The sequence below is a fragment of the Convolutriloba macropyga genome, chromosome 12, assembly GCF_964194025.1.
Source record: "Convolutriloba macropyga chromosome 12, txConMacr16.3, whole genome shotgun sequence".
Classification (NCBI taxonomy): Eukaryota; Metazoa; Xenacoelomorpha; order Acoela; family Convolutidae; genus Convolutriloba; species Convolutriloba macropyga.
Window position 1 is genome coordinate 16021939 of NC_134479.1, and position 24812 is coordinate 16046750.

Consider the following 24812-nt stretch of genomic DNA (forward strand, 5'->3'; position numbering starts at 1 on the left):
TGGAAGCATTAGTTTTTCCATGATTTTTTAATTTGAATGCTCGTGCAAGAGATTGATTATCATCGGGCTGCTTTGATTGCTGAGAACAATTCACGGCCTGGAGACATTTTGTCTAGTTGATCTGCAGGACGTGACCGCTGCGTTTGACGTGACCGTAACTTCCCCACTGCGAACCAGGAATTTATGTGGTGCCGCGTGGTGGTGTGGTTTTTTTCTCGCAAATGCTGAGAGGATATATGATGAATACCCGGCGAAGTGTCACGAAATAAGCTTCGAATTTGTACCCATAGCTTTGGATCATTTTCAAGTTTTTTCCAACTTATTTCGGAAGACCTTGAAACGCATAGCTCTGCGTCATGATAACAGAAGTTTTCAACAAGTTGGTTTGTCTTTAGCGCACAGGTGATTGGATTAGGCTGTCTCAGCGATCCTTGTGAGAAGGACGCCAAAATGTTTATCGAATCAGATTTTCAACTAACCCAATGAGAGGGGAGTTGTTGTTGACAAGGAAGGTCAGCCAATGAGAGGGGACAATTTCTAGTGACCATCCTTCGATACCTTCTAACCGAAGATCTTTGCTAAATACAGTTTTAAACTTTTTGCGATTTATTATTGCCTCAAATGTGTGAAATACTTTTCTGTCACCAAGTCTTGTCTTCAGGGGAGGCTTTGTTAAAAGTATATACTGAGCAATTATTATTCTCACAGAAAACACACCTGGATAAGGCTCCCCAAGATTTTGCCCCAAACACAAGAAAGATGCTCTGTGATAATATAAAATGTGTGTCTGCTATGTCAATTTTCTTGGGATAAAAAAATGTCCATTTCTGTCCAGGGTATGTTTTATTACAAGTTATGACGCGATTATCGATAACTATTGCTAATAGAAACCACAGAACCGCATATTGTCGAAAAAATTGGCTGGGAAAGGACAATAATATATAACAACAGCATCATTTTTCAGTGTTCGTCAAACAAAAGCTCAAATACAAAAAATTTTTGAGAGATAATAAATAACAACATTGTGCAAAACTGAATATCAGTTTTCTTTGGGGTATTTCTTGGAGTATTTGCAGCAAAAAAAGAAAAAGTTGAACTTGACTCAAGTGATACTGATTTTTCCAAAGAAAACAATTGGGGTCTTGCATAATTTCGGAACCAGGCCAACTGAGAGAGAAAGTCGTGCATGTTCTTATACTTATCGGAATCAAAACTTTACGGACTGTTGCATTACGTGACGCTGTTTTTTGTGACTGGGGTGGGGGGGGGGGGTAAAGGTGAAAGCTCGATTAGGGGAATGAAATTTTTTGCTCGCATTAGGGACGCGACATTTGGATTAGGAAGAAGTGTTTTGGAATGTTTTAATTAGTATTGGCCAAATTCCCACAAACTTTAAGTCGAAAACTTTTTCCTACTGGCTAATTTCACTATGACGCGTTAGCTTTTGATTGGTTGATAAAAACAGAAAATGGAAAAATATTACACGCTATTAAATTGTATGATTTCAGTTACTACCACTACCGTACTGATGTTTAGTTGCTATTATAAAGCACCGCTGTTAACTTAGAATTTAACTTAGCAGAAATCAGAAATTTTATACATCGTAACTCGCACTTGAAAAAACTTAGCAAAACACTAAAGAAAAACCCTTAATAAAAAGGACAGGAGCACCACTAGCAAGCTCCTTAATACTTGAGATGCCCCATTGACTCATTAGTTTACAACCTTCTTTCCCAAAGTTTGGGTACATAAAGGGAAATTTTTTTCCAAGTAAAAAGCACTTTATGGTTTTATATTTAACCAATGGTTTCTGGGCTTTCTTACTACGAAATTTCAGAAAATTGATTTCGCATATTTACCTGTTTTTGAGGTTGTTATTTGTACTGTTTTCAAATTATTACCTTAAGGATAGCTCCAATCGGCCTTGAAAGAAGGCGCAAAAGATTCTTTTAGAAGTTTTCTGTTATTAGCTTATGGTTTCAACGGCTGCGAAACCATTCTCTCGAAAAATTCATTGCACTTTTTGTTTTTGTCTCTAGTTGTCGTTCTTTGTTGTCGTACGGCATATTCTTGACAATTAAAGGTCTAAATTGCTTCAATGAATTTTTAATTGAATCTATTTGCTGATTTCAGTTTATAGCTAACGGTTTTAATGGCTTCCAATTTTCTATTTTAAGCAAATTTTTTTGAATTTTTGGTTCTCATTTTGGTCCGGAAGTCACTTCGCCTCATTAGTGACAGGGCTCATTAAATTTTTGTTGCTCCAAACAATATATCTGGTGTTGCTTTTTTACTGCTGTCTTTAGAGCTTAAAAATGTGTTTTCATAAGAGTTTCATAAGTTTTGGATACTTCAAATTCTGTGGTTCTTTTTGTTGTCTTTTTCACATAGACCCCTTTGCAATGAAGACCCATTTGAAATTGAAGGATTCCCAAGCAAAAAAATCAAATTCTTTGCCATTTGAAGTGGTTTTCAATGTCTTATAGTTTTAACGGCTTCAACAGTGTGTTTTCGATAATTTTTGTGCGAAATTTTGAATTCTGTCCTTTTTTGTTTTTTTTCGACTTGTTATGATTCAGTCTCATAAAAAACAAGAACTACTGACATCCATCGTGAGCGCCTGCAACTTAATCGATTTTTGTTTTAATTTGAAAGATCATTGTTTGTTTGTGGATTTCTCAGGTTTGTCACTTTTATCTTATCATGTTTGTAGCTTGGTTTCTGTATTGACATGTCTCATCCTCTTTGTGGTGAATCAAGGTTGCTTCCTATTTTTCGTCATTCAGTTCTTTTGATGATTTTGGTTTCAGCTAATGGTTACTTCTCTTTGTTACCACGCATTTTCATAAAAGTAATTTTTGGGTATTTGCCCATTTTTGAATTTTTTGTTCCCTTTCCACATTAGCTATTGTAGTGGCCCAACTCGCGTTGAAAAAATGTGCAATTGAAGATACTTAATTTTCTTCATGGATAGCCTATGGATTTAACGGTTGCGACAACGCCTTGTTAGTTTTAACTAATTTTTTTGCATTTTTGTTCTTTTTTAGTCCTCTGACATATTATGGATAATGACAGGTCCATAATTGCTTCTTATGAAGTAAAACTTAAACTTGTTAATGAGCCGAGTTCGTATGTATTAGTTTTAATCGATTTGAAATTGGTTGTTTTTAAAAACAGAATCGCATATTTGAACTTTGCCAATTTTACTCTTATTTGTCGACCTGTTACCAAGTCTCATTTTTGACAGGTCTCATATCTTAACTATTGAAGTACAGTTTAGTTTGTTGAATTCTTGTTTTATCTGATTCCATATTCATTTTGTTATTGGGTGTTCTTTTTAAATGTAGACGTCGATTTTTGGTCGTAATCAATGTTTGCTATTATATGATTTTTGTGTGTCTTGTCTATTACTCACAATAATGGCAAGTTTCGTGGGCCCTCTAATCCAGCTTTTTTTCCACTTAATTGTTTGATGAACGATATGTGAATTTTTGGAAGTGTTCTATCTGTTCCTCATTTGGTAGACAAGTAGACAAAACTTGTAAGAGCGGGGTCGGAACATTGTGCGAACGCACATTACCATGACATTGCAGCGAAGTGATTTGAATTTAAGCCTGATTTAGTTCTAGAAAACTAAGGGCCTTCAAATTATGTTAAGAGCTTAAAATGAGTGACATCAGTTTTGGCGCACTTTTTTGCTTTTCGCAAAATTGCAGTGCATAAAAATCAAATTCTAACAGGTGCAATGAGATTGATGCTAATAACGCAAAGCAGACCTCCAGAACCAAAAAATTTTGTCAGAAAATTAAGTTTCGCAAAAGAAAAGACAATCAAGCAAAATAAAATTTTGTGTATAAAAAAGCACCAGGACTAAAACAGGCGCTAGATTTTTATCATTTTAAAGCGATTGATTTGATTCCGCAGTTTCTCCCAACAATATTGTTCGAAGCAAAGTTCAATCATTATGATAGTCTTCGTGTTTTTAATTTTTGTGGTTTGTGATGGCCCATTCGTTATATTTTTGTGTTTAGTTGTGTATTTGTCTACTTGTATACGTGCGTTTGTGTGTGTGTGAGTCTCTGTGCGTGTTTCTGTGTTTGTTCAGGGGGCGTTAAAGCCTTTTTGTTTTTGGCAGTGGTAATGTGTTTGTATGTGTATGAGTTCTTGGGAGAAGTTTCTATTTGAGAATTCTTCAGTTTTATTTAAGTGAACATCAGTCTGTGCAAAAAGGGTATTTTCGTATGCGCATTTATCTGAATATATGAGGGGAAGTTGGCGAAAAGTTTCGTTGTGCAAAAAGTTTTGGAAAATTAAATCTATTCTTCGAGAGCTTTAATACTTTATTACCTCATTTGTTCTCTCAAAACACGTAACAAACTTGTGAAATTTACAGGAGAACCAATGAAAACACCCTTGAATATTTGACATTTCTCTTCAATTCTGGAACGGTGATCAGTTTTTTTTTTATTTCAACCACATTAACTATGCTACCAATTTTGCTCCTTTTTTTAAAAAAAAATGCGTTTATGAGTAGAGAGAGAAAGGGGTACAGTGAAAAGACATAATTCCTTATTCAGGATCTTTTTTAATACAGCGTAAGGCAGCTACCCTTATTAGCAAGTAGCAGAAAACTAAATAATGGATTAAAAACATCAGTTAATATTTACGCATTTTTTTTAACTTCGCGACAATTCGGAGAATTGCAGATAAAATGAGCATGGTATTGACGAGCTGAAAATATTTGAAGAGCAAAAAATTTGTGTTTTTTGTGGGCTTGTTCAGTAATATTCCCGGACTTGAGCCTTTAAGTGTTGAAACAGCATACATCAATAGTAAAACTGGAATTCAGATCTGAAACATTGCACATCATCAAGTGTAATTCAACTTTCTTTATGCGCAGTTTATCATCTTTATGATTGAAATGAGTTCATTGAGTTTACACAGCCTAACTTTATCCTGTACAGTCCGAAAAAACTCATGCGCCGATATGGAGTCTGAGCAGCATAATTTCATAATTTTGTAGCTTATAACTTGTAGTTACATACTAGTATACACGCTCTTAATACTTAAGCAAGTTTGTAGGTAATTACTACAAAGCCCACTTAGCTTAGTGATTACGACTTACTACGCAAAGGATAATTTATAAGTACACGCGAAGAACTTCGAACCGCAGATAAAGCAAACCTTGTAAGCGGGAGCTAAGCTGAACATATTATTTTTCATGCACAAAAACCAAGACTCTTCAGTGTAAATTTTCACATGAACAAAGTGCTGGGCATCAACAAAAATCAGAGTGCCTTTAACCTGATTCAGATCTGATTTGCTCTATCAGAATTTGAGAGAACCCCCGATTTTGAGAAAATGTTTGAAAGAAGAGCAGCCTGATGCAGATTAAGGAAATTAGTTTTTTATTTCGGATGGCTCCACTCGAATGAGCCAAACTGCTCACAAATCTATTTTCCCCCTATGTATGAATTGATAGCCTAATTTCGTCGAATCAGGGGTAAATATCTTGAAAGAGGGTAAAACAAGTCGGCCCACAAGGTCAGTAATTAAGAACCACACAAAGTCAGTAATTAAGAAGTTCATTCTTTAAAATGCCAATTTTTATTTTGCTTTAAAAAAATTTCTGTTGTGCATTTTTGAATTGAAAAAAAAACGTCTTTCGTTAGAAAGTGTATTGTTGAATCTTGCTTTAAAAAATAAAATTTTTTAACTTAAATTTTTAAACTTTATTATTTTAAACATAATATTTTTGTGACGATTTGTGGATTAATGGCGACTACGTGAGAATCGAGAATTCAGAAACTATTCTAAATAGCTGGTTAGAAATATTGTAGATCGCAGATCTAGACTGGTAGGTGTATCAAAAATAATGAAGATGTAACACGCAAATCAGACACCCTTTCGTTGTTTTGACGAGGAATGGGAGCAGTTTGTATGTATGTGTTCTCGTGTGCGTGTGCGTGGTATGGTGTGTTTGTGTATGGGCGCGTGTGCATGACTGGCTCGCGAGCTCTCTTAGAAGTCTGTTAAACATTGACATCTTTCAGTTGGTCATTTTTTAAATGTAATTCACAAATAGACTCGTTTAAATTTTGATTGTTTCAAACTCATGTACACAAGCGTATTGATGTCACTAGTTCGCACTGAACAATTTTGAACTCTTTTGCACGTTTGTACAGGCTTTCTGTTACATCGTAAACATTTAATATAAGCAACGGTTTGATGGTTCAACCTTCAAACTCATGTTATTTGCTTTAGTATAATTAAATTACGATTTGTAAAAATTATCAACATTGAAACCATTCAAATCGAAACTATTAGGATACTAGTATTCGTAAACTTTCTCAAACAATTCAAGGGGGTAGCGTTTTATACAGTATGAAAAATGGAATAGCTGGTAAATTTTCCTCATCATAATTGTTACAGAAAACTGACTTAGTGTTTCACTAATTTAGCATTGGGTTGTGCTGTTAACTCGTAGATAATTCAAGGCATCCAATATTAGATCTTGGAAAAATTTAGCTATGTTTGTCATAATAGAGCATCTAGTGGGTAACCTATGCCCAATTTTTCAAGGAGTCGTTTTAGAATTCTAAAAGAACCCAAAAAGTTTTTAACCGTTTTTAAAGAAAACATTGTTGCCTTTGTGTAGACCTTATATATTTAGCATGTATAACATCCTTTCTTGATATCATACTTTGTTTTCATGGGGCGTCCTTCTACAAGCCCCCTGTTGGCTTTTGGCCTTCCCTTCTTGAGAACATGCTATTGTAAAAAATAAATTGTGTGTTTTATACTTCTGGTTTTGCAGAAGTTATGGTTCATTAAAAATACCATTCGAGATACAATTCTACCAAAAGGACACCCAGTGTAACTTTCACAATGTTGGAAGGCCTGCTAAAATGGGGTGTAGACTACCTTCTGAAAGATTACGTCATAATTGACCCAAATGCGGCCAAGACGAACATTCTAGAAGGGAAAATCGAATTTGAAAACCTGGAATTAAGGCCCGACCTGCTGGAAAAAGTGGGCGTTTCTGGGTACTCTCTGAAGGCAGGCTACATCGGGAAGCTGCATGTGCATATTAGCCCGTTTAATTACTCATCGCAGCCTGCAAATGTGGTTATTGATGGAATTTATCTTCTGGTTGTACCATCTCATGGTAAGTTTAATCTTTTACATTGATTCCGGATTGTTGTTACAGAAATCAGTGAAAAATTACGTTTACAAATTGACATTTAGGTTATTTCGGGCTATTAGAATCAATTAAAAGATGGCTACTCACTGGATAAACGAAAATTGAAGGGTTAATTTTTTAAGGAGGTGACGTTAATTCAATGAAATACCAAGGGTTATCTATTGACAGCAATCCATTTTTTCATGACAACTGATTTAAGTTTTACATTAAAAAGTTGAGGCACAATTGATTCAGTTTTGTGGAACATTTTATACATTGCGCAAATTATTAAACCTTAAATAGCCTATAGCTGACTGCCTATAGCACATGTAAAATCAGATGATCAATATGATCTTTTAATTTGTTGAACGACTAAAAGAACAGTCATGCAAAAAGTTAATTTGAAAATCTAGCGGCCTAATTGATTTTTTTTCGGAGGAAGTTTCACTTGGTGTCATATTTTCGTGAAAAATTCATTGTTATGAAGTTTCCAACTACTCCTAAAATGCACCACAAAAATAACCTATTGAACATAAATTTTTCCCATCGGAAAAAGAGATTTTTGTTCCGACCCACTTTAGTGGGGGTGGAACTATGTACTCAAATGGGTTTTTTTTGTTCAGACAATTTTGGCCGATCGATACAATCATCGTAGAGTGTTGTGAGCGGTATCATTAGAAAGCCCGTCCAGTGTAGAATATGGAATCAAAGAGATTTTTTCAATTTTCGCTTTTTTATAGGGAGTTATCGATGTTTAAAGTTTTGTGAAATTTAGACGTGATGCAGCTGTTTTTACTCACTTTTTTGGTATTTATGACCAAATTTTAGTCAATTCTGCTAAAATGTGTTACAATTATTAACTGTACCGTGAATTATTTTCTCTCTAAAGATAGAGGAGGGTTGCTGAATTGTTCGATCCGAGTTTTTTGGCTGGAATTTATGCTAAATTTTTCAAAATTTAGACTTTAGTCAAAAATGGGTCCAAATTTGCTTTTATTTGGCGCACTTGCTTTAAATCTGCCTGAACTGGACACCTTAAAACTGCAGCCATATTAATCTTTAGCCCAACAAAGATAGTTGTACTCCCGCTGACTTCAAGGGTCTTCTGGAATTAGAATTTTGCAATTTTTTTGCAAATTTATACTCGATAATTGGACAAAATGCATTATTTATCTTTGACAAACTGAATTTGTTTATAAAAATTGATTATTTCGCAACCATTTGAACAATTGAGTGTTTTGTTAGACGCGCAGCAAAATTTGAGCTGATCTTGGTCTCACCAGGCATCCTTACGATTTAAAAATATTACTAGATTTTAATGGGGCGCGAACTTTTTTCCGCTAAGTAAATGTTTTTTGTGTAAATTACCGAAATTAATTTCAAAATAAGGGCTCAACTAATGAGATACTATTCACAATAATCAAGGCCCAACGAGATTATAATATAGTTTCAGAGTTAAGCTCATGGTTTTTATGGCTCTGACAAATTTTTTCGTAAAAATTTTATAGACTTCTTGTTTTGCTTTCATTTGGTATAATTTTTGTAGCCCAATGACTTTGTGTCCCCATTCAAAAATCCAGTTAGTTTTTAGAAGGTATAAATGAACGTAGACATGTCTTTCAGTTATCTAAGGTCATTGAATATATTTGTTTCAAGAAAATATCGGTGAATTTTAGAACTTTGCAAGTATTTTATTTTTTCTCTCATTTTGGGCAAGATCTCAGCAAATACAGGTAATGACTGGTTTCCTGTGAGTCATAAAATAATGTCGGTAACGGTTTTATAATCAACTAATGGTTTCTTTGTTTTGATACTACGCGTTTTTAATTTTTTTTATTTTTGTGCATAATTGCATGAGTTCATTTTTTCTCCTTGTCGAATTATCAAGTTATTGGCAAGTCCAATTGAAGAAAAGCATAGTAGGGAAACAACGTTGGAAAAAGGCGTATCTGGATATGCTAACTGTTTTTGTTGAATAGTTCATGCTTTTTGGGCTGAGACACATTTGTCTCGCAAAATTGTGTGTTTTTGTTCCTATGTTTGTCTGTCTTTTTGTTGTTGTACGCCATATACCAGATAACGATAAGTCTCAATTGTTTCCCCATGACCTATAATTCTTTCTAGTTAAAGATTTGAGTTTATAGCTGTTTGTTTTAATGACTTTCAAATTAAATTAAAAAAAACTCAAATTAAATTAAAAAAAAGAATTTTTTTTAACTGTGTCCTTTTTGCTATCATTTTCGTCACCATGTAACTCGATCTCACTAAATAGAAGTCTCAATTACTTGTTGATTCGAACGTTTTTTTTGCGCTTGATTATACGTTTTGTCTGATTGCTTCGACCATTTAGTTTTGAAAGTTTTCGAGATTTCTATTTTGTTCGTTTTTTGGGTTTCTTTTTGTTGTCATGTCTTTGTAGTCCTTTTATAAGGAAGACTCGTTAATGTTAAGATAAGGAAAAAGTGATGATTGACAGCTCTTGCGGTTAACTTCTTATCATTATTGTGCCATGAACAGTGTGATGTCGTTAAACTATTTCAAGTTTTGGCTTCTTCATTTATTTGATATTATTTTGTGGGGTCGTGATATAGTCTCATTATTAACAGGCCCAATTTGCTTACTGAGGTGTTGCAATTTCAGCCATCACTTGTTGAAATTTTAAGTCTGTTATGACTTTTCAAAATATTTGTTTGCAAAAACATGTTTCGGTTTTTGAGCTTCGTCATTCTTTTAAATAGTTTTTCGGTTGATCTGTAGCTCAGTCTCTGTAAACACAGGACACAACACGTTTCTAGTGAGCTATAATTTAGTCTTTAGAACGGTTTTAGCTTGAAACTTCAATTTCTCGACTTTGTTACTACTGTTACTACGAGATTTTATAAAATGTTTGAGATTTTATATATTTGTACCTTTTAAAGGATTTTTGTTTTCCTTTAAATTTATAACGATAATTTCATTGGCTTTTAATTTTTGCGCAATTGAGCACTGGTAATGACATGTCTCAATCGCTTCCTCTGGAGACATAATTGAACATTTTTATGATTTCAGTTGTTCTCTAATGACATCAATAACTGTGAATTTAATTGTTTTCAAAAATATAAACGTATTTTTGAACATCGCACCTCTTTGCTCTTTTTTGTCGACCTGTTAACCAGTCGCATTGAGTAAACATACCATATCTTTTATAATGAACTATAGATTAAATTGCTTTGTTTAGTTTTTATCTGATGCGAGTTTGATTTTGTTATGATTTTTTTTATTATAGACATCGAGTTTTGGTCAAAAATAATGATTGTTGTTTGATTTTTATTATTGTCCTTTCTAGTAGTCTATTATCAACAAATTTCATCAGCTCTCTAGCGTGGCAGTTTTGTATTCCATTGGTTGTTTATAGAACGATATGTATGTTTTTGAATGTTTTAACTCTTCATCATTTGGTAGCCATTTAAGTCAAGAATGTGGATGAGCGGGGTCGAAACTTTATGTGCGTGCGCACATTGCCGAGCCTCCTTTTCAATTTGAGCTGCAAATGTGTGTAGTCAATGCCTATGAACAGCAAGTTTTTCAGAAAAAAGTCACCCACAAAGTCAGGAAATTGATCGATGTTTCGGTTTACCGACCATTTTAAATTCACAAGCTTTCAGAGTTACGGTTGAAAGTTTTTTCTCATGGAACACTAGACAATTATTTCGTGCTAAATGATTAGATGGCTAGGCTAATGTTAAATCTGGCATAGTGTTTCATCTTAAATTAATTTTTTCTTTTAATTAACTAAATTCTTTTAAATTATACATTTAATTATTATACATTTTAAAATATACATTTAAACAATTATTAATTTGCTGATAAAGAAGAACACAATTATAATTTGCCTCAAGGAAGGCACTTGGAAACGGCCCAGTTGTCTTAATAGTGTCCTCAATCTTGAACACCAGAAAACAGTTATTTTCTCTTGAGATTTTGTGTTGATATTATTGGGCTTAGAAGTCTAAAGCTCGAAATTAAAGAAAGCATTAATCTGCCAAATCGTTCAAGTTTTCTGAATAGTTAAATTTTTCCTGATTTGTGTTGTTCGTAACACTAAAAAATGTTGGAATATTTTGTCACTTGTTGAACTACTCAGAGATATTGTTGTAGACCGTGAAATTTGGAGTATTTTGTTTAATTCGAAAATTATCTGAGGTTGAAACATTACATCAACATTTCTTTAAGTTAAGATGTCAAGTTTTCTGGTCTGTTTTTCTTTCAAAAAGGTTTGGAAAACTGGGGAACAGGTAATACAGTTTTGCTTTCTGGATTGTTTAGTTAACTAAACAATCCAGAAAGCAAAACTGTATTACCTGTTCCCCAGTTTTCACAAACCTTTTTAAAAGAAAAACAGACAAGAAAACTTGACATCTTAACTTTAAGAAATGTTGATGTAATGTTTCAATCTCAGATAATTTTCGAATTCAACAAAATACTCCAAATTCCAAATACTCCAAACTCATTTTTTAGTGTTGAAGAAATGCAAATTTTTGAACTGAGTGAGTTTTTAACGAGCAATGCAAAATTTTTTATTCACTTAGTACAAATACCCGTTTTTATAGAGAAACAATTATAATTTCTCTTCAATTGAGGTGGGCATTTGGAAACGGCCCGGTTGGCCTAATAGTGGCCTCATCCTTTAACACCGGAAACAGTTTATTATTTTCTTTTGAGATTTTCTTGCGATATTAATGGGCTAGACAGCTAAAGCACCAAATTTAGTTACCCACCAAGCGCCAAATAAAACAAAAATCTAAGTTGCTGTTTTTGAGTTTATTTGGTGTTTGGTTGGTAAGTGATAACGCATCGTCACCTGTGTCACTTTGCTCTACAATGAAAAACTGTTACGTTAATCGCAGACATAAGTGATGGTAAATGGATGATATTCGTCATTCGTTTTCAGACGTGAACTACCGTGTTCACGATTTCCAGCATTTAATTAGCTTAAAATATTATCACTCAAATTTAATTAAGAATTACTTTATACCCCATTCAGAGACTTAATTGTTCTTTTGAGAAGTGATGTGGGTAGTTGCAAATTTTATTATTGTTTTCTTAATCCACTATGAGCATTGCAAGGGACATTTCGGAAATTAATGAACAATTAGGCTTTCTTTCGTTTCCGTTTAATTGATAAGTTGCTAACTGTCGCAGTTAGTAACCATGGGCACCAGCGATAGCGTGGACAATTTTGACAAGGTGTGTGGACAAGACTGACAAAATATTGCCACTGTTGTCCACGCTTGCCCATACAAACCAGTAGGGCTCTACGGATACAGTTCAGGAAAATTCGAACATCTCTTGCCCCCAATAAGCTTAAGCTAGCTACTACCAAAACGAATCCCCCACCTCAGCAGTCGTCGGAAATCACTTTTCCGGCGTTACTAGGTTGTTTTTTATAGTGCTCCTTTTAACTTGTTTTGCATTTCATTTTATAGTTAAGCATGCTGAAAAGATGCGCGCAACAAAGAAAGGCGGTACAAACATTTTGTTCAAGTTTGCCTAATTCGGCTGAACTTGAGACTAATATGATGATTGAAAATCGAGATATCTGATCATTTGAATTCTCTGTAATTTATTTAACTGCATTTGAATCAACAAGCATTTTCGCCAAAATAACCGCTAATTGAAATCATGATTTAAATTGCATAACTTTTTTGTTACTGAAATGATGCTTCAAGTGCTCAAAATCGAAAGACAATTCCATATAGTATACTGTATTTCACGTCTTCATTAATTCCCTGGCTTTTTTTTCGAAGAATTGTGATGCAGACAACGCACGTTATCTTGCAATAGTCCATCTTTACCGAGGAACCACAACGCTGTGCTCGATTTATGACTTCGTCCTGACTTTCGATGCCAAAATAAAATTAAATTGAGTTTTTTTAGTCAACCGAAGATTTGGAAACTACCTTACTTTGAGAGTAAACGGCATGAGTGCTGAAATTGGATATATTGATTCCGTCTTTTCGTTTGAATTCTTGATCCAGTTGGTTCCTCTGAGAGATCAAAAGATTTTTCGTTGTTTCAATAATTTTACCTATTAAGCTCAATTTTTTAGAAAATTTAGAAAATTATATGTCCATTTTGACTGTTTTAAATTTGATATGTTATGCTTAAGCTTATTCCCATTGGATGAAGAACGTTCCATGAAGAGGAAAATAAAAAGCAGCATTTTATTTATTTTCTTAAAAAATTTGAATTATGGTTTCAATTTTTTTGAGCTTAAGGAGGTTGTTTGGTTTTTAGGAGTTTAATTTGGTTTTTACTTTTTGAAAAATGTGAGTCTCTACTGAGATGTTGTTGTAGACTACGAGAAATTTGGAGTATTTTGCACAATTCTAAAATTGAGCTGACGTGGAAGCATTACACCTTTATTTCATTAAGTTAAGATGTCAAGCAAACTGGAGTACAAATGATTCTGGTTTGTTTAGTCTTGACGAAATGTAAATTATGCTCAGGTTTGATCTTATAAACTAAAATTATTTTTTCCGATGTGTTCTTAGCATGCGCGAAATTTTTTTGCTGGTTACGAAACAAGCTTTCTCGTTGCTTGAGAAACTTTCACACTCTGTTGTGGGAGAAATATGTACAATTAGTTTCAAAATTTTTGCGATCTAGTCGTCTGAAATGAAAAGGGAAACAGTTAGTCGACTTTCAAAATTGCTATGTTAATTGATTTGATCTTTGTTTTTTGGTCCTGCATTTGTGATTTTTTTGAAAGCCTAGCTTGATTTTCATTCGTGTGTCGTTTGACTAGTGTCTGTGGACTCGGAGTTCACAATTTTTGCCCCAGGATCTCTGCCTTCTTTCTCATTGGTCTTTCAGGCTCGTGTTAAGACTGCTCTTTAATCTATATAAGGAGAACAAACCCATATTCACATATTTGAATTTGAATTTATTTCTCAAACAATTAATTAGTCAAAACAAACTCTTTATCTTTAAAATCGGATCTTTGAAAGAATTTACCGATGAGCAGTACTGGTCTTTCAGTGGAAACCCTAGAAAATGAACATAAAAAGGACACTAAACTAAGTGTGATAATTGATAATAGAAATACTATAATTCTAAAACAACTTGTTTTAAACGTATTCCATATCAACCAAAAACAACCCCGGAAACGAAGTTAAACATTTTAGAGCTACTTATTTTCTAATGTTCCAATTTTATCTGGAATTAAATTATTTTCAACCCAAAAAATTGTAGCAAGTGTTCCCTTCCCTTACATCCGTATGGCGTATTGAATCGCACTTCTGCGTAACTTCTGTAGAACTGAATTCGGTATTCTCTTGTAAATTAAATGGTTGCTTTCTTAATAGCCACCGCCAGCCTCTCAACGGCTATTATTTACCTTTTATTCAAATTCGCTTTACCTTTTGATTACGTTTTTTTCGTTCTTCATCGGTGACGATTTTCGTGTTTGACTCGTGACTTACTTTATTCACTATTTCAACTGAATGGATTTCAACTTCTTTCGCGCATTTAATGGTACGATGTAGTGAATACGATCAATGCCAAAAGAGGGAAATCAAAAGAAACGGGATAAACAAATAAAGAAACGGGAATTAATGAAGTTTTAGAATCTAAGTGAAATGGCACACCGAATAGAACACTTTTTGAAACATATCAATTTGTATCTCTTCTTTTTTTTCTGTTTCAATCCCAATGTGCGTCAACGGCGGCTATTTTTTGGCAATCTGCCGGCTATGTTAAACGATTCCACAAAACCTGGGTAGTTAGTTGTATAATCAAACTTGGTTCAATCTCTCTAGAATTTCAGTCAAGAGTCACAAATACTTTACAGTAGGTGATTTACCGTTAATGACTGAATTGCCGTATTGTAACGCATTTAATTTACTTGATCCAAATTCCCTAATTTATACGTAGATTTATTGATAGTTAAACCGTTGTTTTCAACGCAATTTTTCATTAATTTTTAGTGAATTTTGAAAGAGATCTTTTTTTGATAGATTAATTGCTATAAAAAGTTGTATAATCAGCACAAAGAAAAACTTCAAATTCATTGCCGAAGTCATTTATGTCATTGATATGCAAAAGCAGAAAAGTGGACATAAGAGTGACCGTTCAGGCCCGCGCACTAGGTTTCATTGGTTGGAAAAGTGATTTGGTTTTCCCAATTTCAACGTATTGTTTTAGCCTTCAAAATAACCTCTCAAAAACTTGTGCAAATTATTTCTAACTCCATAGCCCTCTAATTTTTAAATAATCTGCTTTGATTAATCGTGTCAAATGCTTTTTTAAATTCACAAAAAGCCATTTTTTCGGGCATCTACGTCTGGAGTTTTTTTAAGTAAATTTAACTAGTGCATCAGTTCATTATTTACTTTTTTGTAAGTCACGTTCCGAAGTTAAGAAAGACATCAGTTTTAAATGAATTACTTTCTCCAATATTTTTTGAAAGCAGTATTAGTAATATAATTGGTCGGTAATAGTAATGTGTATATGGTGGCCTCCGGGCCCCCGAGCCATGGAGACATATACACATATTACTCAAAATTTCCATTTTTCATATTTACCTTATTTTGACTGATATTTACACAAAATTTTTTTTTCTTGTAATTTTTTACTTAATTTAGAAAAAATAATATAAAAAATAATTTAATATATGTTGTCATACAAATATTATAATAATATAATAATTTATTATTTGTTCTCATACCAATATTATAATTCAACGAAGTTCTTTTGCAAATTCACTGATAGAACCTAAACTCACCATTACTATCTTTAATACCTTTATCATCAAATGGATCTATAGCTATTTTATATTGTTCTTTTGTTTCTAAATTATGCCTTTTGCTATCAATAGTATAATTAGTTACATATTTACTTTTACCTTCATATATAGCATTAGTATAATCTTCTAAATTAATTTGGTTTCTAATAGTAGCCTTAGTTATTCCTTTTAACTTTTTCTCCTCTTCTCGTTTAACAGTATTGTAACAATATGCTTTAGCTTTAAGGAAACAAGCTTCCATAATAGTATCATTAGGTATTTCATCTTTCATCTTACCTAATTCGTTATTATGCAATATACCTTTTATCTTATTCATTTCTTTTTCTATAGTACTATCCAATGGAACATTTATGTTTATAAATATACTATCAGTATCTGTGTAATGATAACTACAATCTAACTCTTTCTCAAAGTAATCATATATGGCTTTATACATGAATAGTTTAGCTTTTTCTAATATAACAAATCCAATATAATTAAACTTATCTAATTTAACATTACCTCTTGTTTTATGTACAGCTACTAGATCATCATCAAATTCTACAGCATATTTAAAACTAATATTTTCTACTAATTTAATATATCTATCTACATCAATAACTAACTCTACATCTTGTCTATTATATACATTTTCTATTGTTTTTCCATAAAAGGCATTATTCATTAGTTTAAAGAATACATCTCCAAATTTATCACCCTTAGCTTTAGCTTCTTTTCTTTTCTGAATATTCAACTCTATATAAGGTTTTAACCATTCACTCTTATTATATTCTAATTTTTGTTTAATTGTAACATCTTCCAATTTTAAACCATGATCTAAATACCAATCTAACATCTCTCCATCTATTACATAGTTTTCTTTATCTGTTAACTTTAGCATTAACTTCTCATTAGGTTTATATCCTTTCTTTTTATTTTCATTTTGATAATCTGTAAACTGATCAATGTTTGCTTTTGTCTTTTCAGGAAAGAATGGATATTTCTTTGTTTTCTGTCTCAACTCATCATTATACTTTATATCAATTGTATAGATGTATCCAGTATTAGAGCTAGATTTAGTGTACGCCAGATCTTCACATACTCTGATCTCACCAGTAGGTAAAGGTTGTACCATAGCAGAAGCATACAATGAGTTGAAGTGTAAATACTTTAAATAATTCTCTGTCCCTGTATACTCAGGATCTATTTCTTTATTTTTACATTTTACATGACAATTACCTAATACTGAAGCTAACCCACCTCTTATACCGTGTTGTATTGTATCATAAATATTAACTGTATTTTCTTTATAATACTTAAGCCAAACAATAGTATATTTCAACCCACACAACCAGGTTAACCCAGGAGTAGAATAAGTGTAACATGGATCTATTTCATAATATTCTAAACACATAGCTCTAAATTTCTCAAATACATCAACTGATAACAATACATCTGTTTTAAGATATAACATCATATAATCCTTTATTGTCTCACATTTAGTATCTTTCCAACAATCAATTGCTTGCTTATATTCTTTATCTGTAATATCACTTTGTTTCAACTTAGAATAGAATGCTTCCTTAGGTGGTAGTGCTGTTTCATGTAGTTTATCTATACTATCAAACCATTCATATGGGAATATACCTTTACGTCTTTCTAAGCCACATTTATTTAATGTTATACATTCTTCATTACTCAATGTCTTACTTATGGCATCTAAGCTAAGTGGATGGAAGAACCTAAACATATCTAATGCTTTAACATAACCCATATCAATACTAATATAATTCTCATCAGTTTTAGTTAATACTTTAACTCTGGTCTTCTTTGCTAGTTTAGTTATAAATAGGTGATTATCATAATTAGAAGAATTAAATGCATACATTGGTACAATATTATTCTTAGCTTGGAGGTTACATTTATTGTGAGCATATCCTCTAAATTTACCATTTAGATGATCATGATCTCTAACAACGTCTTCACCCATTTCCTCATTACAATAATAACATATACTATATAACGGAGTAATAGTCTCTTCTTTCATTGGAATATTTATACTAAATATATCTTTAAATAATTTATTGTAATAATCTACTCTTTCTACAAACCATTCAACTACTTTTTCTCCACAATAACATTCATACTTATCTTCTAATATATCAGGATAGTCACTTCTTAAATATAATCCACAAGCAATAGGTAAGTGTTTCCCATTTTTTATTATACATTCAAAATCATAATACATAGCAAATGGTACTCTATTCTTATAATGGAACTTATCAAACTTCAGATATTCATCTTTATGGAATGTTCTTCTTCCAGTATTATTACACATCTCTAAATGTTTATTTAATGAATCTTCTGTTCTAAATGATACACAACACTTCAGACATGGATAACATTTATGTTTAGTTGATTTTCTTAATAGGAATGATACATCTTTACATAGGAAGTAATGATTATCCCAAAATAATATATTACATCCTTTAGAATCATTATGATTGATTAATACAGGATTAATAGTTTTATTTTTAATTAGATTAAATACATTAAATAATACTTTATCTCTATTTAATTCTTGTATTTTCTTTAAATGATAATAATCATATGGAGGTGTAACCCCATTTGGTAATTTTATCTCATCAATATATTCTGGTTTATTATAATTACTAACTCTATAGGAATGATCTTTAGCAGGATGTAGATAAGCAATTAAACACCACAATAGACATTTGTTATCAGTATTCTTTATATTAAGTATATATCTAGATGTGAATGGTAACTCAGTAGTACATCCACCAGTAGGATAAAACCTGTGTATATACATAGTTCTTTTGATAAATCTTTGCATACTCCATCCAGATTGATTCATCTCTTGTTCTTGCATTCTAGTCTCTAGTTCACTATTCAACATATCCAAATCATTAGGACCATTATATTGTCTAGTCATTAGTCTAAATGTGAATTCGTTTTCTTCTATTTGATCATCTGTAGGTTTTGTATACTTAACTACATCAAAGGTGTTAAACTTAATATATGGATGTATATTATGCAATGACTCTAGTATTTTCAAGAATTTAGGATCTGCATGATCACTACTCGTTATTATTATTATTTGATTATGCTTCATGTTATGATCTAATCCTAATTCATTTACTTTCTCTCTCCACTTTCTATCAGTAAGCTTTTTCTGTTTAACCTTTTCTTTATGATGATCTGATTCATTGTGTTCATTTTTATTACCATATCTAGTATTACATATACCACAATAACCTGAACTGTCTCTATCATTATCATTATCTTTAGTTATTCCTACAACATTATCTAGATGCATCTTTGTTTTAAAATGTTGTTCCACACTATATTGACTTAGACTAGTCTTGCATGTTATACAATCAAACTTATCTCCATTTTTTATTATCTCTCCATCATTTAGTCTTACATTATTCTTATGTTTTAATGTTGTCACATGTTTATTATAAGCAGTATTGTTATCAAGATACATATCACAACTACCACAATACTTTATTCCCTCTAGTTCAGAATACTGTTCATTTATCTTTTGCTCTATATCTTCATTAGTAAATTTTATTCCATCCTCATTAGCACTCTCAATAATTTTATTTCTATTGTATAATCGTACATTCTTTTTATGTTTAAGTGATTGAGTGTGTCTATGAGAATTCTTTTGAGTTAACTCTTCATTACATTCTTCACATTTAAACTTATTTGTTTTAGGCTTTTGGACATAGACAAAATCATCAGATGAATCTCTATCTGAATCTCTATCTGAATCTTTAGATTGATCAATGAAACTGTTTCGCAGATCTAAGTCTTTAGACTGATCAGTGAACGAGCTTTGCTCGTGGTTTACCAAACTGCTTCGCAGATCTAAATCTGGATGATATTTAGCCTCAGCTTCAAGCATTAGATTTTTCATATCCTCACTCCTTTGTTTTGTTTTAGCAACCTGTTTATCATGCAACTCTTTTACTTCTTCATTTACCTGATTAAACCTTCTGATTGCTTCTAAACCTTTTTCTGCTTCCCTCTTTTGTTCTTCTTTATCTTCAGGTTTGATTTCTTCCCTTGGTTTGTTTTTGTTTTTTAACATTTGGATAGCTGTACTACTATCACTAGATTGATTTTGTCCACCCCCAAATTGGACTTGTCCATGAGATTGAGCTCGCTCACTTACAGATTGGACTTGCTCACTAGTGGAATGAATGTAACCGGTATAATCTTGTTGATTCATTTTTATATACCAAATTTTGAAATATTATTATTTATATATCTTTTCAATACTATAAAAATGATTAGCATCAAATGTGATAAATGTAAAAATAAGGCATGGTGTTGGTGTTGCGACGATTGTCAGAGTAAACCATTCCAATGTTTTGTATGTAAGGAAATTATAACATATAGAGAGAGACATGATCATTTGAGTAAGCATCATAATAATCCCAATCAATATTTAGTATGTAGAATGTGTAAAGTAAATAAACACATCTCTCAGTATAGATTTAAACATTTCTATTGTAGGTTATGCATATATCTCCTTAGATATAGGTTTCATCATACAAAAGAAAGATTCTTAGAACATGCAAAGAAATATAATATCAGCGAAGCTGGTTTCCAGATCCACGAAGTGGTTTCACCAATCAGCGAAGCTGGTTCCCAGATTGAAGTAAAGCTATAACTAATTATAATAAGTTTATTAAAGAATTAACAATTAATGATAATAGAAAGTTTATTGAAGCCGCTATTAGATTATATAATGCATTGTGATAATTATTTTTATAAAAATGACTAAACTAGAAACACTTATAGAATTAAATTATTTAGAAAAACAAAACAGAAAGAATAGATTAGAAGATAAATTAAAACAACAAGAATATTATGGTGAAATAGAAGAGTTATTTGATCCTTTAACTAAAACACTAAATGCAAATAATGAAACATGGCTAGCTGTTGCGGCTGCTCAAGAATCTCAGCGGAACCCAACTTCGCGGCCTGGTTCTCGAGTTTTACGCCGGCCTGGTTCTTCACTCGGTTGCTATCGACTAACACTCGCGTAGTAACTATTAGTCGCTCAGTTGTAATAAAGGACTGTAACTTTAATTTTTTGTGATTGAAGTTAAGAAAATCCTTGGTGATAATCTATATCCAATCTCGTGCTGAAGTTTGTAAGGCTTCAGCCCAAAGCTAGTACTGTTGCTAAATTCTTGTTAAGAAAGCTCAACTAACTTATAACGCTCGAGATCTTAAGATCTAGCAAAACTTAGCGCAAAAGACTAAAGTTGATGAAGAATCAAATTATAGTCAATCTGAGAGCCAACTGCTCCTTATGACAGTTTCTAATGGTTCTAAATACAATATGGTTACACTATTCAGACAATTGGGTTAAAGTAAATAATCCGCTAAATATCATTTATAACATCATTGTCACTGATCTCTGATTAGTTAATCGAATAAAGTGATTTAAGTCAATGTTTACATAGTAAATGTCAAATTACCGCACTATTTGCTTTTGTTGACATAAGCACTGATGGTACATACGTAACTCTAAATGCCTCAAATGTATGACAAATGACCTTTAATAAACACTTAAGGGATCATAGAATTAACAATTTAGCAAAATTAACAATAAATGACAAAATATCCAAAAATGCACTTTTTGCACCATATAAGTGCTAATAGCATCACTTGTAGGTATGATGCAAGGATGTTCGTTGGGTCCATGGATAGTTTAGGGGTTACCCTAACCGTGTGCTAAAACCTTGGGTTGCTCAGGTTTTTCCTTCCCAAAATCGGGGGGGGGTGTACAAATTTTCGGTCCCAACTTGTAAAAATTTTCAGTTTTGACCTTTTTTGAGTTTTGGCAAAATTTCAAGTTTCTGAGTTTTGATTTCATTTCTGTTGGTCTGATGGCTCATGCTTCTGTTCACTAGTGGCGCCAACATCGCCGGCCCTGTTTTCGATCTCGGAAACACCATCGTAGAAGACTGGCGCCAATTTCACCACCGGCCTGTTGAATTCGCCATGTGCCATCTTGACTCTCGCTGATCGTACGACTCCATCGTTGCCTTTGAAGACTTGGATGACTCGTCCCATCTTGTACTCACATCGTTTCACTGACTCGTCTACCATCCAAACAAGTTCTCCTTCTTTCAGGTTTCTCACATCTTCCTTTGACCACTTTGACCTCTGATTCCATTGTGGAAGATATTCACGAGTCCATCTCTTCCAGATCATGTCCGCATATGCTTGAGCCGTTTTGAATGATTTTCTGAGATCATGGTAGCGTTCACTGGATGGCATAAATGGTGCACTTGCGTTCTCTCGTCCTAGCAGGAAGTGATTGGGTGTAAGAGCTGTCAAATCCTCTGGATCGTCACTTACTGCTGTCAGGGGTCTTGCGTTGAGAGTTTGCTCCACAAGACACATCGTTGTACTGAGTACCTCGTCTGTGAGGCTTCGGTTGTCCAAGATTGCAATCATCACTTTCTTGCAACTTTGAACCAGTCTTTCCCAGATTCCACCAAAGTGTGGCGCTCCAGGAGGGTTGAATTTCCAAACTATCTTTTTATGAGCTAAGTCTCTTTCAATCTTAGCTTTGTCCCATTCGTCCATGAATGCTTTGAGTTCCTTGGCTGCTCCAACGAAGTTCGTGCCGTTGTCGCTGATGATGGTACTTGGGTAGCCACGTCGTGCGATGAATCTTGTCACTGCCGCTAGACATGACTCGGTGTCCAATGACTGTGCAACTTCGATGTGTACTGCTCTGGTTGTCAGACAAGTGAAGAGGCAGCACCATCTCTTCAATGTACGTCGTAGGAACTTCACTTCTATGGGTCCGAAGTAGTCGACTCCGGTATGGGTGAATGGGAAAACATGTTCATCAAGTCGTTCTCGTGGTAGGTCCGCCATCGGTGGGTGGATTGGGTTGGCGTTCCTGTGTCTGCATTTGATGCATCTGGACTTGATTTTTCGTAACGCATTTCGTATTCCAATGATCCAGTATTCTTGTTGGAGCATGTTTCTCACGTATTCTGTGCCTTCGTGTAGGTTGTCACGATGAGCTCTCTCCAACAGAAGTTGTACTACTGGATGCTTTGCTGTCAACAGTATTGGATGTTTTGCATTGTAATCGAGGTTTGAATGCTTCAGTCGACCTTTCACTCGAATTGTTCCATCTTCCTCTATGAAGGGTGACAATTTGGGGATGTTCAATGTTTTTGAGATTTCCTTGCTGTTTGTTATCGACTTCGAAACATTCGGGAAGCTTTCGGCTTGAACAAATCGCAACAGAATTTGTTCTGCTCCATGGATCTCCTCAGCTTTGAGAAGTCCCTTCTGCTTCGTCTTGAACCTCATGCAGTAGGCAATAAAGTTTCTGATTCTATTGAAGCTGCTGTATCGGTCCCAAACAAATGGTTGATGTAGTTTAGTTTCTGCGGCTACAGTACTTGTAGCTTGCTCAGCTTCAATTTTGTTCGCTTGGCACCACGGCTTGGGCCATTTTTCTTCATCTGTGTGGAGCCATGCCGGCCCGTTTAACCACACGGATTCCTTGAGGCCTTCGATAGACATTCCTCTAGTGCCGATTTCCGCAGGGTTCTCGATGCCTTTGACATGTCTCCATTGATCCATGGAAGAGCTCTCCAGTATTTCAGCTGCTCTGTTTGCAACAAACACTTGTTGCTTCTTGTGAGCTGATTGTAGCCACTGCAGCACCGTTGATGAATCAGTCCAATGATAGACTTTGTCGATTTTCACGTCATGTTCTCTCAGTATCTGTCTCTTTAGACGAACTCCGTAAACTGCGGCTTGAAGTTCTAACTTCGGAATTGTCGTGTGTCTGATGGGTGCTACACGGCATTTTCCAATTACATAGGTCAGTTTCAGCGTTGCTTCATCCTGCAGATATGCCACTATGCACATCGCTTCTTCTGATGCATCTGTGAAGATGTGGAGTCTCAAGTTTGTACATCCGTTTTCGAAATAAAGTCGATTTATTGACATCGTCCTTATTTCTCTCAATTCAGAACACCAATCACTGAACAGTTTTGAGTGTTCTGCTGACAATTCTTTGTCCCATGCTTGTCCCATTGCTGCCCAAATGCTTTTGAGCAGAAACCGCATTCGTATCATGAAGGGTGAACATATCCCCAGTGGGTCAAACACTGCTGAGACAAAGGATAGGACAATTCTCTGATTTATTTTTGCTGGAACCTCTTGCTCAGTTCCACGACAGACAATGAGACTATCTGTTTCCACATTCCAGTTTAGTCCAAGTATTGATGATGATTGAGGTTCAGCTTCGAAAGTTTTCACAACTTTCGTTGATCTGTCTGTCTCTGGGATCTGTGACTTGACCTCTTCGTCACTTGCTATCCATTTCGTCAGTTTGAATCCACCTTTGCTGAGTACGTCTCTGACTTTCTGGTAGATTTGGATTGCTTCTTGGGGGGTACTGACTGACTTAAAGAAGTCGTCCATGTAGAAGTTGCGTTGAACCGTTCTGACGAGATTTTCGTCGTTGTTCGCGTTATCTTTCGCCACTTGATGCAAAGCGTAGTTTGCACAAGTTGGCGAGCTCTTCGCCCCAAAAACGTGTCGTGTATACTCGTAAACTTCTATTCTCTGTTCTGGATTGTCTCTCCAGAGAAAACGTAGGCATCGGCTGTCAGCGCTTGGGACACCAATTTGAAGAAACATCGCTTCTATGTCGGCTGATAGCGCTATTTGATGTTCTCGGAATCGAAAAATTATTCCGACCAGACTCTGTAGAAGGTCTGGTCCAGATAGAAGTTTGTCGTTGAGTGCCACACCTTGATACTGGGCTGCCGCATTGCAAAC

The 24812-nt window shown here is 34.0% G+C and overlaps 1 protein-coding gene across 1 annotated transcript in view; it reads left to right on the top strand.

The window, feature by feature from the left end:
• Window positions 1–6821: 6821 nt before the first annotated feature.
• Window positions 6822–24812, top strand: part of LOC142350401 (intermembrane lipid transfer protein VPS13A-like) — a 229852-nt gene continuing 211861 nt past the window's right edge. The window contains exon 1 of the mRNA XM_075402248.1: window positions 6822–7168. Within this exon, the coding sequence (XP_075258363.1) occupies window positions 6889–7168 (280 nt within the window). The 5' untranslated portion in view covers window positions 6822–6888. The remainder of the gene's footprint in view (window positions 7169–24812) is intronic.